Below are 17,359 nucleotides of genomic sequence, written 5' to 3'. Positions count from 1 at the left end.
CCGACTGAGGGCTACTGCAAGCAAATAAGCCAAATGTGATGATTCAACAGTGAAACATGAAAGTACAGTTGTGTACCTACCATAAATGTAGATGTTGAGTGTATTCACTATTGCAGTCATTACTCTTGGGTTATCCGCCGGCAGGCTACCCTCAGTCGGCCAGAATTCCAAACTCTGGGTCTGGCGTCAGCTGCTGTCACCTCTTCCCTGACGTCAGCACGCCAGGGGTATAAAAGATGCAGCCTGTGCCATTTTCTTCAGTTTTTCTTGCCCCAGATGTCAGGTGCCCCCAAATGGTAGGCTGAAAAATATGCCACTAAAAAATGCATGCACAAAAACATTTCCTTCATCTACAAGCAAATACACCAAAAAGGTTGTATAGGATAGAGAAGTGTAGAAAAGTCCCAGCAAAGACAAGGGGGATGGTGGGTGGGTAACCTGGACTGCAACAGTGAATACACTCTAACATCTACATTTATGGTAGGTACACAACTGTACTATGTTCATCATGTTTCACTGTTGCAGTCATTACTCTTGGGTAGAATCCCAAAGCTGAGGTAGGGTGGCTGGGCTAAATAGGATTAGGAGAGGCTATGAGGCCCTGCAGAACTGCAGTGGCAAAGCCTGCTCTGGACTTAAGAGTAAAGAGGTAAGTGGTAGTGCTTTGTGAAGGTGTGCACTGAGCTCCAAGTTGCAGCCTCTAAGATATCTTTGGTTGGTACTCATGAGGAAGGCTGCTGAAGTGGCTGCTGCTCTGGTGGAATGAGGCCTAATGCCCTTAGGCACTGATTTGCCATGTTGAAAATAGCAGAAACGATGCAATGGCCTATCCATTTTGAAATAGTCTGTTTTGAGATGGCCTTTCCTTGTGATCCTGCAGCATAAGATAATAAACGTTGCTCAGTCTTTCTGAAAGCTTTAGTTCTGTCCAAGTAGAAGTGTAGCTGCCTGTATGTCCAAAGAATGGAGAATTTTCTCACCCTTGTTCTGTGGGTTTGGATAAAAGTTAGGCAAGTGAATGGCTTGGTTGAGGGCTACACTGGACACCACCTTGGGCATAAATGTAGGGTTTGTCCACAGAGAAATCCTGTCTGCATGAAAGATGATGAAAGGTTCCACAGCCATGAGTGCCTGTAACTCAGACTCGCCTTGTAGAGGTTATAGCTAGGAGCAGAGCTGTTTTCCAGGATAAGAATTTTATATCTGCTGTTGATGCTGGCTTGAAAGGAGGCAGTGTGAATTTTTCCAAAACATAACGGAGGTCCCAGGCCGGAATTGGTGCTCTCCTTGGAGGCCTAATGTTTTTGGCCCCTGTGAGGTACTGCCTTATTAAAGGATGTGAAAAAATACGTGGTTCCGTATTGTAATGGGCTGAAATGGCAGAGGCGTGAATCTTAATTGATGAGAAAGGCCTTTGTCCAGCATCTCAATTAGGTATTGTAAAATCTGAGGGATGTTTGGTACATACGTGTCAATGCCTTGTTCCTGGTTCCAAGCACAGAATCTCTTCCATTTTTCTGCATAATATTTTCTGGTACTGGGCCTCCTGGCCTCCAAGATGACATCCATAACAGCTTTTGAAAGAGGAGTGTTCAGAATGGCTACATTATCCACCTTGCTGCCAGATTTAAGGTCCCGAGTTGGCTGTGCAGGATCAGATTGTTTTGTTGGGTCAGCAAGTGAGAAGTCAGAGGTAAAATCTATGCTGGACCTTGAGACAAGCTCTTTAGGATTGGGTACCAGTGCTGGAGTGGCCAGTCTGGTGCAATCAGAATAATTTTTGGCTTCTCTTGTCTGACCTTTAGGAGTACTCTGGGAAAGAGCGGCAGGGGGGGAAAAGCATATACTGTTAAATTTTTCCAGCTGAATGATAGGGCATCCACTTTCCATGCTTGCTTGTGATAAATCCTTGTGCAGAATCTCTGCAATTGGCAGTTGTGAGGAGAGGCAAATAGATATATGTCTGGGCATCCCCATTTCCTTATTATCATACTGAAGACTTGTGGATCCAGTTTCCATTCGTGGGGATCCATTAAGTTTCTGCTTAGTTCGTCTGCCAGAGTATTTGTTTTTCCTGGCAGGAATTGTGCTTGCAGGTGAACTTGAAGAGCCAATGCTGTGTCCCATAAGGTCACTGCTAGTCTGCAGAGGGGGTAGGAATGTGTACCTCCCTGCTTGTTTATGTACCAGATGACCGTAGTGTTGTCCGTCTTTATCAGTAACTGTCCTGGATGAAGCAGGTCCTTGAAAGTTGTCACGGCATTTTGAACAGCTAGCATCTCTTTTTGATTGATGTGAAGATGCATCTGGTTTGCAGGCCATGTGCTCTGAATACATTTTCCTGCCATATGGGCCCTCCAGGCATAATCTGATGCATCCGTTGTCAGTGTCCGTCTGTCTGTGGGTAAACTGAATGGCAGATCCTTGTTGTGGTGACAGGCTTCTGCCCACCATCGAAACTCCTGTTGTAGGCCGGGAATGAGTGCAATTATTGTCTCCAGGCTACCATTGTAGTTTCCTCATATGCAGTCTGGCATATGGAATTAGTAGAATGCAGGATGCTATGAAACACCCAAGGCCTGCAGATAAGTGGGTTTTTGTTTCCAATTTCTTGAAATAAGTAATCAGTTGCTTTTGCTTGTCTGGCGTGAGATCAGCCATCTGGGCAGTTGTATTTAAGCTTGCACCCAGGAATATTATCTCTTGAGAAGGCACTAATTTTGATTTCTTTTCGTTTACTGTGTACCCTAGGCCAATTAGTAATCTTTTTACAAATGCCAGATGTTTTAGAAGAGTGTCTTTGTTCTCTGCTTTTGTCTGCAAAACGTAATTACTGGTGCCAGGCATTTTGTGAAGACCCTGGGTGCAGTAGATAAGCCAAAGGGCAGTGCAGAGAATTGGTAATGTATTGAGCCAGCTATGAATCTGAGGTATCTTCTGCAAGACTGTCTGATTGGGACATGCAGGTATGCCTCTTTTGGGTCCAAAGTTACGAGCAAAGCCTTTTTGCCCAGCATGGGCAGTAGCTGCTGCAGAGTCAACATCTTGAATTTTGGAACTTCCAGAAACGTATTTAGTATAGACAGGTCCAGTATTGGTCTCCAGGTTTTGTCCTTTCTGGGTACTAGGAATAGTCTGGAGTAAAATCCTTGCCCCCTGCTCTTGTTGTGGTACTTGCTGAATGGCCCTCATGTCTGTAATTTGTTTTTGTGTCACTGCCCGTTGATTGTGTTGCAGGTTTGGCATACCCTTTGACCTTGGTAGAGTGCGAAAATGGAACCTGTAGCCTTGGGACACTATGTTCAGGACCCATTTGTCTTTGGTAACCATATGCCAATTTGATGAAAAAAGTGCTAGTTTTCCCCCTAAGGGGGCTGCCAAAGGATAAATGCTTGGATCTGGTAGAGGAAATTCATTGGGACTGTTTCCTGTAAGGTTGCGATTTGTCTTCTCAGCTTTTGGAGGTAGGAGTATCCCATTGTTTAGGCCTGTATGAGCCTTGGGTTTGAGATCTGCCTCTGGGACGCCTGTATCTGCCTCTGAGATCTGTCTGACACTGGAAAGGGCCAATTTTTAGAAGGCCAGTTTCTGCTAAATAACCGACAGAACACAAGCCAAGAAAATTCAAAATCCACAGCAAACAGGCCAGCAGATTCAACCAAGATGTAGCAGTGTGGATAACATAATGGACCAGTCACAGGATTCAAAATTGCCAAATTTATTCCATGAACAAACACACAATATGTTAAGCGCTTTCCCTCGGTCAATACCGAGCTTCATCAGAACAATCAATAACTTCATTGCAGCCTTTAAAATACCAGCAGAGAGTCACCTGACCCACATTTTCCCTCAATAGAATCATTAAAATCCATAAAAAATTGTGCAATCAAACATTAGTTTGTTTTTACATTAGACAGGTTTTTGATGTTTTATTTACACAGTCTCCCTAATCAACTCCATACTAAATAGTACCAAATCAATATATACAAGTACAAAACAAATGTGCATCCGTTCAATTTTAGTGTCTAAACACAGGGTCACGGTCATGTAAAATGGTAATATACCATAAAACCAACAAGACAAAAATAGAAAAAAAAAATAGAAAAAAATATCCAAAATTTAGTTGTGAACAGATGTTCAAAAAATGTGAAAGTGTGTGAAGTTATAAGAGGGCTGCCCTTAGTTTTAAAACACTAATACTGATGTTGTCGTTCAAACCTGGGGCTCTACCCGCATCCAACCTCAATTGCCAAAGCGACTCCTTGTACTCCAATCTTGATTCCCAGTTACCTCCACGAAGGTCCGGGACCACTTGTTCTAATACTAAAAATGTAATATTCATGTTTTCACAAACTTGAGAATATTTGTAAAAAGCATTGGTATCCTTGCCCTTAGAAACTTCATACATATGTTTGTATACTATTTTCTTCAACTGCCTCTCAGTTTTACCAACATAAAAACTGTTACATGTAACACAGATACCCAAATAAACAACCCCTTTGGCCCCAAAATTAAAATATTTGGTGGATTTGAATTTATATTTTCTCGAAGGGATAAATAATATACCCTGGTTTATAAAACACTGTTGGCATGCCCCACACTTCCAAATTTGGACTTGCATGGACTAGATTTTACTACAGAATTTCTTTCCAATAACTCCTTCAAATTGATGTCCCTCTTCCTCACAAATGTACTTGGAATGTAACATTTAATCTCGTCATTTAAAGTCAATATGGGCCAATGTTTCAAAATTTCTCCCACTTCATTGGATGCAGATGAAAAGGTATGAATGAAATTGTTTTTAAAATCATCAATTTTTGGTCTTGTATTAACTGTTCATTTTCCCTGTCCCTAAAAAGGGAAATAAAATTGAAATTCTATTTTCAATGACTTCAGATGCCATACTATGAATAAGTTTCCTAGGGAACCCTTTCTCTTCAAACAGTGCTCCAATTGTTTTAACCTCATCAAGAAAAACATCAGTCATACTTGTCATCCTAGAGGCCCTGATCATTTGGCCCTTGACAATACCCTTTTTTTGAAAAAAGGGTGTCCACTACCAAAATGTTAATAGGAGTTTGAAAATGTACTTTCTAAAAAGCTTGGATTGAAAACATTGTTTAGTATAGTCTTTATAAAGTAACATCCAAATAATTCAGCTCATGTTCATTAATATTGTGTGTGAAAACCAAAAATTCAGTGGTGTTTAATTCTCTTGAACCATTCCATAATAAACATATGTCGTCAAGGTATCTGGTGTAGTACATAATATAGTTGGACCATTTAGTCCCCAATACAAATTTCCGTTCCCAATAGTATAAAACAGTTAGCATACAACGGGGCACAAGGAGCCCCCATTGCCACTCCTTTCTTCTGTTGGTAAAATTCCCCATCGAAGTAAAATTCTTGTTTAACACTAATTCCGTAAATTCAAGTATTAAATTGATAGTGCTGCCATCAAGACCAGATTCAGCCACCAACACATTACAGAACCAGTCAAGCCCAGTCTTGTGTGGTATACTAGGAAACAATTCTACCACGTCAGTGGTGACCATCAAAATATCCTTCCCAAATTTATCTTGGTCCATACCTTTTAAAAAATCTCAAGAGTCTTTGTTAATGTGTGAAACAGATGCAACAAATTGCTTAACCATAAAATCTACATACTTAGCTAATGGTTCCATAACACTACCTGCCCCGATACTATAGGCCTAAACTCGGATCAGTGCCCTTGTGGGCCTTTGGTATTCCAAAAATAACAGGAATTTTGGATTTTTCTACATGCAAATAGTTATACAATCGTTAATCAATACCCCCTTGCAGCAGATGGTCATATAAGTAGTACCCAATCTTGGAATATGCTATATTAATCTCGTTCCGGGAAACCAACCCATAGTGGTTGGAGTCCTGTAACAAATTGTGTAAATGCATCTCATAATCAACCGTGTACATTAAAACCACCCTTCCTCCCTTATCAGGCTTCATAACTCTAATATTAATGAACATCAGCGGAATTATTTGGATGTTACTTTATATAAAGACTATACTAACCAATGTTTTCAATCCAAGCTTTTTAGAAAAAGTACATTTTCAAACTCCTATTTACATTTTGATAGTGGACACCCTTTTTATAAAAAAAAAAAAAGGGTATTGTCAAGGGCCAAATGATCAGGGCCTCTAGGATGACTAGTATGACTGATGTTTCTTGATGAGGTTAAAACTATTGGAGCACTGTTTGAAGAGAAAGGGTACCCTAGGAAACTTATTGATAGTATGGCATCTGAAGTCATTGAAAACAGAAATTCAAATTTTTTTCCCTTGTTAGGGACAGGGAAAATGAACAGTGTTAATACAAGACCAAAAATTGATGATTTTAAAAAAAATTTCATTCATACCTTTTCATCTACATCCAATGAAGTGGAAGAATTTATTTTGAAACATTGGCCCATATTGACTTTAAATGATGAGATTAAATGTTACATTCCAAGTACTCCTCAATTTGTGAGGAAGAGGGACATCAATTTGAAGGAGTTATTGGGAAGAAATTCTGTAGTAAAATCTAGTACAGGCAAGTCCAAATTTGGCACGTATAAGTGTGGGGCATGCCAACAGTGTTATTTTATGATGAACCAGGGTATATTATTTATCCCTTCGAGAAAATACAAATTCAAATCCACCAAATATTTTAATTGAGGCCAAAGGGATTGTTTATTTGGGTATCTGCGTTACATGTAACGGTTTTTATGTTGGTAAAACTGAGAGGCAAGAGAGTATACAAACATATGTATGAAGTTTCCAAGGGCAAGGATACCAATACTTTTTACAAACATTCTCAAGTTTGTGAAAACATGAATATTAAATTTTTAGTGTTAGAACAAGTGGTCCCGGACCTTCGTGGAGGTAACTGGGAATCAAGATTGGAGTACAAGGAGTCGCTTTGGCAATTGAGGTTGGATGCGGGTAGAGCCCCAGGTTTGAATGACAACACCAGTATTAGTAGTGTTTAAAAACTAAGGGCAGCCCGCTTATAACTTCACACACTCACATTTTTTGAACATCTGTTCACAATTAAATTTTGGATAGTTTTTTATATTTTTTCTATTTTTTTCTTGTTGGTTTTATGGTATATTACCATTTTACATGACCGTGACTCTGTGTTTAGTCACTAAAGTTGAACGGATGCACATTTGTTTTGTACTTATATTTATTGATTTGGTACCATTTAGTATGGAGTTGATTAGGTAGACTGTTTTTACATTAGACAGGTTTTTGATGTTTTTATTTACACAAACTAATGTTTGATTGCACATTTTTTATGGATTTTAATGATTGTATTGGGGGAAAATGTGGGTCAGGTGACTCTCTGTTGGCATTTAAAGGCTGCAATGAAGTTATTTTTTGTTCTGATGAAGCTCGGTATTGACAGAGGGAAAGCGCTTAACATATTGTGTTTGTTCGTGGAATAAATTTGGCAATTTTGAATCCTGTGACTGGTCCGTTATATTATCCACACTGTTACATCTTGGTTGAATCTGCTGGCCTGTTTGCTATGGGTCTGGAATTTTCTTGGCAGTTTCTGCTAAACCTAGGTGGCTGTACCTGTAAGAAATCCTTGACTGTCTGCATGGATTTGGCTTTATCCTCCATTTTTTTTTTAACACCTCTTTTGCTTTAGTACCAAACAAAGTATCATGTTGTAATGATGCATCTAATAATTTTGCTTTAACATGATCAGGCAGATTCTGTTCCTTTAAACAAGCATGCCTTCTAATAACAGAACCTGTAACAGCAGCCCTGCAAGAGGCCTCCAGTGAAAAATAACCACATTGCAAAGTATGCTTTCCCACTTGTTCAGCTGCATGCAATAAACCCTGCAATTCTTTGTTCTCTGAACATTCAGTATTTGTCAACAATTTTTGTTTAAGCAGAGACATTAAATATTGCTGATATTTAAGCATATGAAACTGACAATTTAAAGCCCTCACAGCCAGGGTAGCAGAATGTACCCAATCTGTCTAGAGCCCTAGAATCCCGATCAGAGGGGACAGGGTTTTTTTGCAGTGGAAGCTCTGACGCCTTTGGGACCCTGAGATACAGTTTCTGGGTCAGTAGCGGGGTTTTTGAATAGGAATTTATGATAATCCGGGACCCTGTAGTATCTATCTGGCTTAGCAGGTGTAGGGGTTAAAGAGTCAGGGGACAGTCTGGACTCTGAAAAACATCTACAATGTCTAGAACAGGTGGAATAGCAAGGGGTCTGTGCTCAGGAAGTAGCAGAAAGCCCCTGAGCCTTTTTTTAGATTCAGAGTAACCTTGGGTCTCCCAGTGGAAATGCTCCCTCAGTTTCCCCAAAAGAATAATCCTCAGGAGGAGAGGCTGAAGGAATGGATTCTTCAGCATCAGAATCCTCATAAGGAAACATGGAGTAATCCTGTTCAGAAGAGGAATCAGAGGAAATAGAAACCTGATCAGAAGAATAATACTCTTGCCTAGGCCTCTTATCAGGAGGGGGATGGGGGCCCCTGATCAAAGTAATTAGGTCTTCGGCCATTTTGAGCATCTGTTTTTTAGGCATGAAGGTCCGAGTAGGAGAATGCTGTACTTGTTTCTTTGTCTTTAGAGCTGCTTTAGTCTTGGATGGCTTAATATATAGTTATGTAGGTCTGAAGTCACCCGCAGAAGCCGATGCCTGCTCAGCAGCTCCGGACCCATCTGAGGGAATGATTTCAGAGTGTCCAATACCTTGAGTATCCAGAGGCCCAGTCGGCTCCACGTGGGTGTCTGTAGTGGCCTGTGGCTCTGAGGTAGCGGGCGTCAGGGGCTGTGAAAGCACCTCACTGAGTACTGGCGACTGACCTAGAAGAGGTCTCGTCGGTTTTGGATCTCGGATGCCTATCCTTTTCCTTGTGTTTTTTGTAAACTCCGGTTGTCGGCTGGTCCAACGGCATAACATAATTGAATCTTCGGCCAAAGTAATGAAATGCAAAATCAAACAGACGCTTGACAATGCGTTGATTAAATCTAGCACAAAACCGACTACGTGGTGATCAGGGCCTAGGCAAGGAATACAGTAAGAGTGAAAATCCTTATGAGGTATTTGCTTCCCACAAGAAATACAATTGTTAACTTTTTCTGACATCGGTCTGGAGAAAAAAAAAAAAAAAAGTTTCCCCAATGGAGTACTTAGCTTTAATGAAAACTTCAGTTCTGAAATTCGGATTCAAAGTCGGCCGACCGGCACTTGCTTCGGGCACCGCTCGGCAAGAAAGACTGAAGAAAATGGCGCCGGCTGCATCTTTTATAGCCCTGGCGCGCTGACGTCAGGGAAGAGGTGACACCAGCCGACGCCGGACCAAGAGTTTGGAATTCTGGCCGACTGAGGGTAGCTTGCCGGCGGATAACCCAAGAGTAATGACTGCAACAGTGAAACACTATGATCATCATCTACAGAAGCAGAGATACCAGAGAGAAAATTACACATATGCCAAGATTAATCTTCTTGGTTCCCAGACTGAGGACTGAAAGCCTTTGGTGTACCCTCTAAGTTAGTCGGTATACCTGTTTCAGCATGACAGTGGGCTCTTCCCTGGCCATCAAGTAAAGGATACCTGGGAGTACCAATGTTGGCCTGTCAAAAGAGGTGCAATAAGGATTTATGTGTGTGTGTGTGTGTGTGTGTGTGTGTGTGTGTGTGTGTGTGTATATATACACACACACACACACACACACACACACACACACACACACGAAATGAGTGCTATTCTGGGAACAGATGTACACCTATAGATGGCAGCATTGATAAAAAAGTTTTGCTATAGGGCTGACCACTGTGATGAATAGCTACATATAACCATTGAATATTACCTGTCTTTGGCAGCCTTCCACAATAATTAGCTTCTGTTGAGGAGATGTTCTTGCAAAGACAATTTCAGTGTGATAGTGAAGGATGTCATCTAACTGCTCAGCTGTCAATTCTTTTAGATCACTTCCATGGATTACACAGGCTTTTGCATCTCTGAAAATGGGAATAAGTAAACAAACAGTAGTGATTTAGAAATACCAAACCTTCAACAAAACAAACATCTGAGAAAAATGATAGTCAGATGCTTCCATAACAAAAACAAATTTTTATCAGTACATGACAAACTGTTAACTCACTTAAGCATTTCTGGTCCATTTTCAAGAAAACTGTTTGCATATCAAAACACAAAACTCTACATGCACACAGACTGAATCTGTCACGAGACAATTTCTGATGTACAACGATACTAATGAACATCCACACGTTGCTTTTTGTGCATCTACATTTCAGCCACTGGTAGCAATACTAACATATTTTACTTGGCAATGTCCACTACCCAATATACCATTTATAGCATATGCTACAACACATGGCTGGAGTTTCAAATGTGCTCTGCCAGTTTTTATTCCTGAGGATTCCTTTGGTATTCCTTAGAACAAGGAGAAAGAAGTCAACTACAAAGGCTTCCATACCTCACTTCATTCAATAAGGACAAGCCTTCCATCAGAATCATGGCCATCTTTACTACCACACAAATGGGGCAGCACCCTGTCCAAGCATAAACTGCTAGGGACTCCAGCCCCTCTTTCTACAGCCAAAGACAATCATCGAAGAACTCTTCATAACTATACAACATAGAAAAGCTCCTGAAGCAATGTATTTGGGAAAACTGTCAAAACAGGATTTCACTGCACGAATTTTCCAGTATTCTTCCCAAACTCGATATATGTAATCAATCTCCTGACACATGCAGGTATGAAAGGAGATTCCACTGTGCCTGGGCTTACGCAGTTAAGTTGGTAAGAAACCTTTCCTAAACAACCTACAGAACATGGCTCTGGATCTGGAAATGCCATCAAGTTTTGTAGTATTTGGTAAAGGTATGGATAGACTAGGTGGCTACTTCAAAGATGGCATTGTTATCCAAGCCCTTGAAGAACACCTAATGTCTTAGAGAACGTCACAGCCCTGGTACAGTGGGCCTTCACAGGTAAAGAGAAGCTCTTTCCATGGAGGGTGTAACAAAGGAAAATAGTCTTTGAAATCCAAGAAATAGTCTTCTTGTAAACAGGTAAACCCAGAGCCCTGTGAAGAAAGTTTACAAATAGCTGATCAAATTTCCTGAAAGCTTTAGTGACCAGGTATAATCCAAGTTGTCTGTGTACATCTAAGGAGTGTAGTACCCTCTCACTGTGGTTTTGGGGAGAAGGGAAGAAGGTAGGTGACCAAATGGACTGGTTAAAGAATACTTGTTAACCATTTCTGGCATAAAGGGGTTTGTTCAAGGATAATCCATCTTTATGGAAAAGACTAAAAAAAGGGAGGCACTGCCATAACGGCTTGAAGCTCAGACACCCTTCTGGCACCAGTAAATCAGTTTTCCAACAACAATGTTTAAGGGAGGCCGAAGATGTGGGCTCAAAAGAGGCCAGGGTCAGCTTTTCCAGAACAAAATTAAAGGTCCCAAGGAGGAGGAACAGGTTTCCTGGGAGGACTAATGTAAACGATGCCCTTAAGGAACTGTTTCACCTCAAATGTGGATGCTAGAGGGGGGAAAAAGAGAGGAAGACAAGTAAGACATGTGCTTTGACAGAAGAGTAAGCCAAGCCAGTACAAAGCAATTCACACAAGCAAGATAGAACCACTGGGATTCCCACTATCAGTGGGACTTAAAGACACCAGAGTGAAAATATTTCCCACTTGGAAATGTAAGATTTTCTGATATTGGGTTTTGCGGCCTCCTGCAAAACACTGGGCACATCCTCTGAGAATAGGTGTCTAGGAGCAGGATTAGAATCCTATCACCCACAGTGTCAGCTATAGTGTTGACAGTATTAGGGATCCTTTGTTCTGTGTGAGTAGGTCCACTTAACATGGTGATGGCTTTTGGCTAAATGTAGGAGGGGGATCTACTGCTGTCTTGGCCAAAAGGGGGTCACCAGCAAGATTCTTGGCTGGTCCGGTTGAATCTTGAACAGGATGTTTGGTATTAAAGGATGGTGAGGGAATGCAAACAGGAACATCTTCTTCCAAGAGAAGGAGAGGGTGTCTACCTTCCAAACCAGAGGACGTGGGACTCTGGCACAAAATTTTGGAAATTGTCTGTTCGGGGGGGGGGGGGGGTGGCAAAATTCTATTTGAGGAATACCCCATTTGGTGGACTATGTCCAGGAACAAGTCCTTGTGAATCATCCATTCATGGGATTTGGTCAGAGACATGCTTAGGGAGTCTGTCAAGATTACAGTTGGAGAGAATGTACACTGCCTGAATTGTCATGTGATATGGGGCAAGAAATTCCCATACCAGAAGACCAACCTGCAAAGACAGGATTTAGTCCTCCCCCACCGTGCTTTTTCACATACCAGAGGACTACCATGTCTCTGAACAGTTGTAGAGGACCTGGGCAAAGAAGAGGTTGAAATGTTTGAAAGGCTAATAGCAATGCTCATATTTCTCTGATTATGTGTTCTATTTTTTGAGAGGGAGACCAAGTTCCCTGAACTGTGAATTTGCCCAAGGTTGCTCCCCAGCCCACCTCTGATGCATCTGTGTAGAGGACTCCGGTGAGAGGATGGATTTAGGTCTATCTGTTGGATCCACCACAGCAGTTCACTGTTTAGGCAAGGAATGAGTGGAACTTTGTATGGGTGAGACTGCTGGGTCCACACTGATCTGAGGAACCACTGGAATTGCCTCATGTGGAGTTTTGCCATAAGTACCTTGGGAATGATTGAAGCCATGAATCCCACCACCCAGAGTAACTCCCTGGCCTTGATGACAGTCGAGGGAAGAAGGGAGTGAAAGGACCGAAGGTCCTGCACCTTCTGAGGTGAAGTGACATGTGTCTGTATTCAACAACCCAAGAAAATGTGAAGGAGTGAGGACCAACTTCCTGTAGTTGGTGAATCCCAGTTTTCCCAGGAGGGAAATGGTGGTCTCCATTAGGGACTGTAAGAGCAGGTTGTCCAGCTATGGAAAAATCTCGATGCCCAAAAAAGTCTGCAATGTGCAATCACTGGAGCCAGGCATTTTGTGAATACCCTTGGTGCTGTAGAAAGACCAAAGGGCAAGGCAGAGAATGTAAAATGCCAGGAACCCACAGAAAAAAAAAAAAATTTCCTGACATGGGGTGAATGGGGGTATGAAGGTAAGCCATCTATTATATCTAGAGATGCCATATATCCTTCTAGAAGGATCAGGGGGAACAGAGTTTGGAGTGTCAACATTTGGAAGGTAGGAACCTTTAAGAAGGTACTGAGATGAGATAAACCCAGGACTGGTCTCCAGGGGTCATCCTTTCTGGGTACTATGAACATTCTTGAATAGAAGCCTTTCCCTCTTGAGGTTTGAGGGGAGTTTTGAATGGAGCCCAGTTGTCAAAGCTCTCAAAGGAGCTCTGGGAACAGTGGCAGCTGTTGTCGGGGGGGTGGGGGTTGATGGATGCCCATGAAGGTGGGGGTGGAGTGCCAAACCATAAAGTATCCTTTTTGATTATGGAAAGGATCCAGGTTTCTCGGGCGAGGTTTTCCCAGACCCTGACAGCGTTTGAAAGGTGAAGGGAAAGAGGAACTGGAGACATTTGCAGGGCAGTCAGACTCCCTACTTTGTCAGGAAAGGACTGCCTTTGTTGTGAGGATGGCTAAAAACCCCTAGGCTTCTGTTGTCTCTTACCTCCTCCTCTGGAAGACTTACAGGAGGGGTGCTGAATGTGGCTATGGGTGAAAATGGGCTTAGATGGGAAATTCCTATGAAACCTGGGCACAGGAAAAACCAGGATATATTTCAATTTGAGTTCTGTTTTTTTTTTTTTTTCATGTAGGGACTTGAATAGAGAGGCTACTGCCTTAACAAATAATGGTGCATCTTTTAATTTAGATTTGAAATCAACCTGGAGGGGCTGCAATCTGAGCCAGAAAAATCTAACTGAACCAGTAGAATCTGCCCTGGTACAAGCCTCCGCAGCATCACAGCTGCATTTAATGGAATGTTTTGCCACTTGGGAGGAAGCTCCCAGGATAGATACAGCCAAAGCTTTCCCTTCTGGATATGGAAGATATGCATTGGCACTGGATGCCTCACACAAAAGCTCTAACGAGTACTTTGTCATATGCGTCTGATAACTGATGGCCCTGAAAGCAAAGATGGCTGAAGTCTAGGCCTTTTTACCCAGTCTCTCATGGGTTCTACTCTGTCTGATGCGAGATGAGGGGGAAAGGAGTGGAGGAGGAAAGCATCAGAGATGACTGCTGGGTCTGCAGCAGGGTACCTAAAGAGGAATTTACAATCCTCATGGACATTGTAGAAGCGGTTTGGCTTCTTGGGGGCCAGGGCCTGGGAGTCTAGTGCTTGTGAAGCACTATGAAAGGTATCCAGAAATGCAGGATGAACAGGTGGAACTGCAGAGGCCAGGGACATCAGCTTGTAGAAGTTATTAGTATCTTTTCTGGACATCAGAAATTTGGGAAGTATCCCACTTAGTGTTGTCCCATTTTCAGGAAAGTTTCACCAAAAGATCTCTTCCATAGGGGAGTCAGCACAGACTCCTCTTCAGGGGAAACCTTCTGAGGGAGAGGAGAATAATGCAAAGATTCCTCTTCAGAGGAAAATTCAGAGTCATTATCCCTAATCCTTTTTTGAAAAGGTTGGGAAGCAGTTGCAGGAGTAGGCTGAGAGGAAGGCAGCTTGAGTGCCATGAAAGCCTGAAACAAGCTTTAAGAAAAGGCATGCCAATGTGTAGGGGGCTCTCTGGCAGGGGGACAAAGGCTTAGGTTTTGTTTTTTCTTTGCAGGAGAAAAGATCCTATGCAATGTCGGGAGGACTGGACAAAAGCCTACATTCAAAAGTGGCTCGACTATCTCTTCTCTTGCTTGAGTGCGAGATACCCCCTAGGATCCTCCGTACTAGAGCCTAGCTTCTCCTGCAACATCCCGATCGGACATCTGTTAAACCTTCACAGATGTTCTCATAGCCGAAGTAGAGACGGCCTCATTACTGGGATCAGCCTGCGAATCTGCCTGAAGTTGGACAAGCCTCTGGGCTGACAAGCTTGTCAGGAGAAAACTTCTGATGGAGATGCAGCGGAAGCAGTAAGCCAAAGTTTCTTGGCCTTGTGCTTCACTGGCTCAGCATTGGACCCCAAGATACCCTCATTACGCTTAGCTAGCAACTTAAGCCATTGGTTCGATAATAGCAAGAGAGGAATGCCTGCTTCTAAGGGTGTTGGGTACAAAGAACTGGCAAATGCTTGATTGTGGTTAGGTCCCCAAAAAAAAAAAAAAAAAAAAAAAAAAGAGAGAGACACTGAATGGCTGTCCTTATGTGAAAATTGTCTTCCACACTGGCACTTGCCCTTCTTGGATGACAGCCAACACAGAAGTCAAGAGAAAATATTCCCAACGGGGCACTTAACTGGCAAAAGGCTGAATTTGCAAACGCTGAAATGATCAGATGGTCAGAATGGCATTCTGACTGAGGACAGTATGTGCATACATTGCTTTTATGGCCTACATCCAACAGCAGCCCATGTGCAACATCCCACGTACCCTACAGTAGTACAAGACTTCCGTATACTGGCTGATGCCGGGTTGCCTTCAGGTGGGAAATCCCCCAGGTTAAGAAAACTGCAGCGAGTGACTAGGACCACACACACACACACACACACACACACACACACACACACACACACACACGTAAATATATGTATTTACATGTCTATATATACATATTATGTCATATTTAAAAGAGAATGTGTTTTGATATTCACAATTCTCTTCTTGAATTGTTTGGGAGTCCCAAAACTACAGGGGAAAAACAAATTACAACAGGGTCTTTTAATATTTAAAATGCAGACAGGAAACCCTTCTCTCTCGAATCATGAGAAAGGAAAAAAATATCCCTCTCCTCCAGTGATTTACATGATTCAGACCAGGAGAATGCTTCCTGCAATAGTACAGTTGTGTAAAATGTTCCTTTAACAGTAGATGCCCTTCTCTTCACTGTTGCAGTATTCTTTGCAATAGGGATCCCCTGCCAAAGGTAGCCTAACGCACGGCCAGTATACCAAAGCCTTTAGGTTGCAATGGGTACACCGTATGTCACACGTATGCTCCCCATCTGCAGAAGTGAAAAAGCCCCAGTAGGGACAACTTTAAGGCTACTAGTAGGTAACAAGTATATCCAGAATGAAAAATGATCAGGGGAGGAGGGTGGGAGCAAATACTGCAACAGTGAAGAGAAGGATATCTACTGTTATGGTAAGATTTTACATAACTATGTCTTTCCATATCACGGCTGCAATATTCTTTACAAATGGGAGAGTACAAAAGCTCAAGAAGAAGACTGGGAGGAGGAAGGGCCAGCAGAGCCCTCAAGAAAGCCATGACAAATGGCCCTGGCAAATGCAGCTCTAGCCTTAGAAATCATATCCAACTTAGTGCGTAGTAAAAGTATGCATAAAAGTCCAGGTAGCTGCCTCAAGAATAGAATTAGTATCCAAACCCTTGAAAAAAAGCACCAGAAGAGCCTTAAACGAAGGAAGGGTCTTCCCATGAAAGGAATAACAAAAAAAAATGGCTTAAGATATCCAAGAAGAAATGGCTTGCTTGTAAACAGCCAAACCTAAAGACCTAGAATGAAAGGAAACAAAAAAGCTGCTCAGATTTACGAATAGCTTTAGTTTTACCTAAAGAACATCATAGTTGTCTATGCAAATCCAAGGCGTGAAGAACCTTCTCACTAGCATATTGTGAAGGGAAAAAAAGTGAGCAAATGAAAAGACCGATTAGAAGATGACTAAGAGATCCTGTCCCTATGAAAAACCAAAATAGGAGGGACAACCATAAGGGCTTGCAGCTCAGATATCCATCTGGCAGAGTAAGACCCAAAAGAAGAACATTCTTGCAAGAGGAAGCTGAGGCAACAGGCTCAAAATGAGAACAGGCGACACAGTAACGACTGCTGAAGGCGGATTTATTGAAAATAAATAACAAAACCATAAAACAAAAGTACTAAGCGCTTTCACCCGTGAGTGTGCTGGGCATCAGAGTACTAAGAAATCCGTTCACTAGCTTCCATTTAAATAGACTTGCTAATTAACAAATTAACAATTAGTTGCCAGTGGTTACTTGTTTTGCAGAAAAAGCTAAACACATACATTTACTATGCCAAGACTTGTATAAGACAAAATATGCAATACTCCTTGCAACCAAAAAACCTATATAAATTGCATATGTACAATAAACAATTTAAAGATGCAATGGTCATACATATAAACAATCATACTGACTGTTTGTAATACATAGTGAGTAATATACAATAGTATTAAATAAACTGACACA

The 17,359-nt window shown here is 41.9% G+C and overlaps 1 protein-coding gene across 2 annotated transcripts in view; it reads right to left on the bottom strand.

The window, feature by feature from the left end:
• The window catches only part of LOC122811489 (sodium/potassium-transporting ATPase subunit alpha-1), a 990,310-nt gene that overhangs the window by 857,261 nt on the left and 115,690 nt on the right, over positions 1-17,359 (bottom strand). For both annotated transcript variants that reach the window (XM_044083359.1, XM_044083358.1), the window contains exon 15: positions 9,865-10,015. In XM_044083359.1, coding sequence (XP_043939294.1) covers positions 9,865-10,015 — 151 coding nt within the window. The remainder of the gene's footprint in view (positions 1-9,864; positions 10,016-17,359) is intronic.

This window comes from Protopterus annectens, chromosome 9.part0 (genome assembly GCF_019279795.1).
Source record: "Protopterus annectens isolate FY-2018-M chromosome 9.part0, PAN1.0, whole genome shotgun sequence".
Lineage (NCBI taxonomy): Eukaryota > Metazoa > Chordata > Ceratodontiformes > Protopteridae > Protopterus > Protopterus annectens.
Note: the sequence above shows the minus strand (reverse complement) of the source record. Positions and strands in the feature narration are given on the sequence as shown.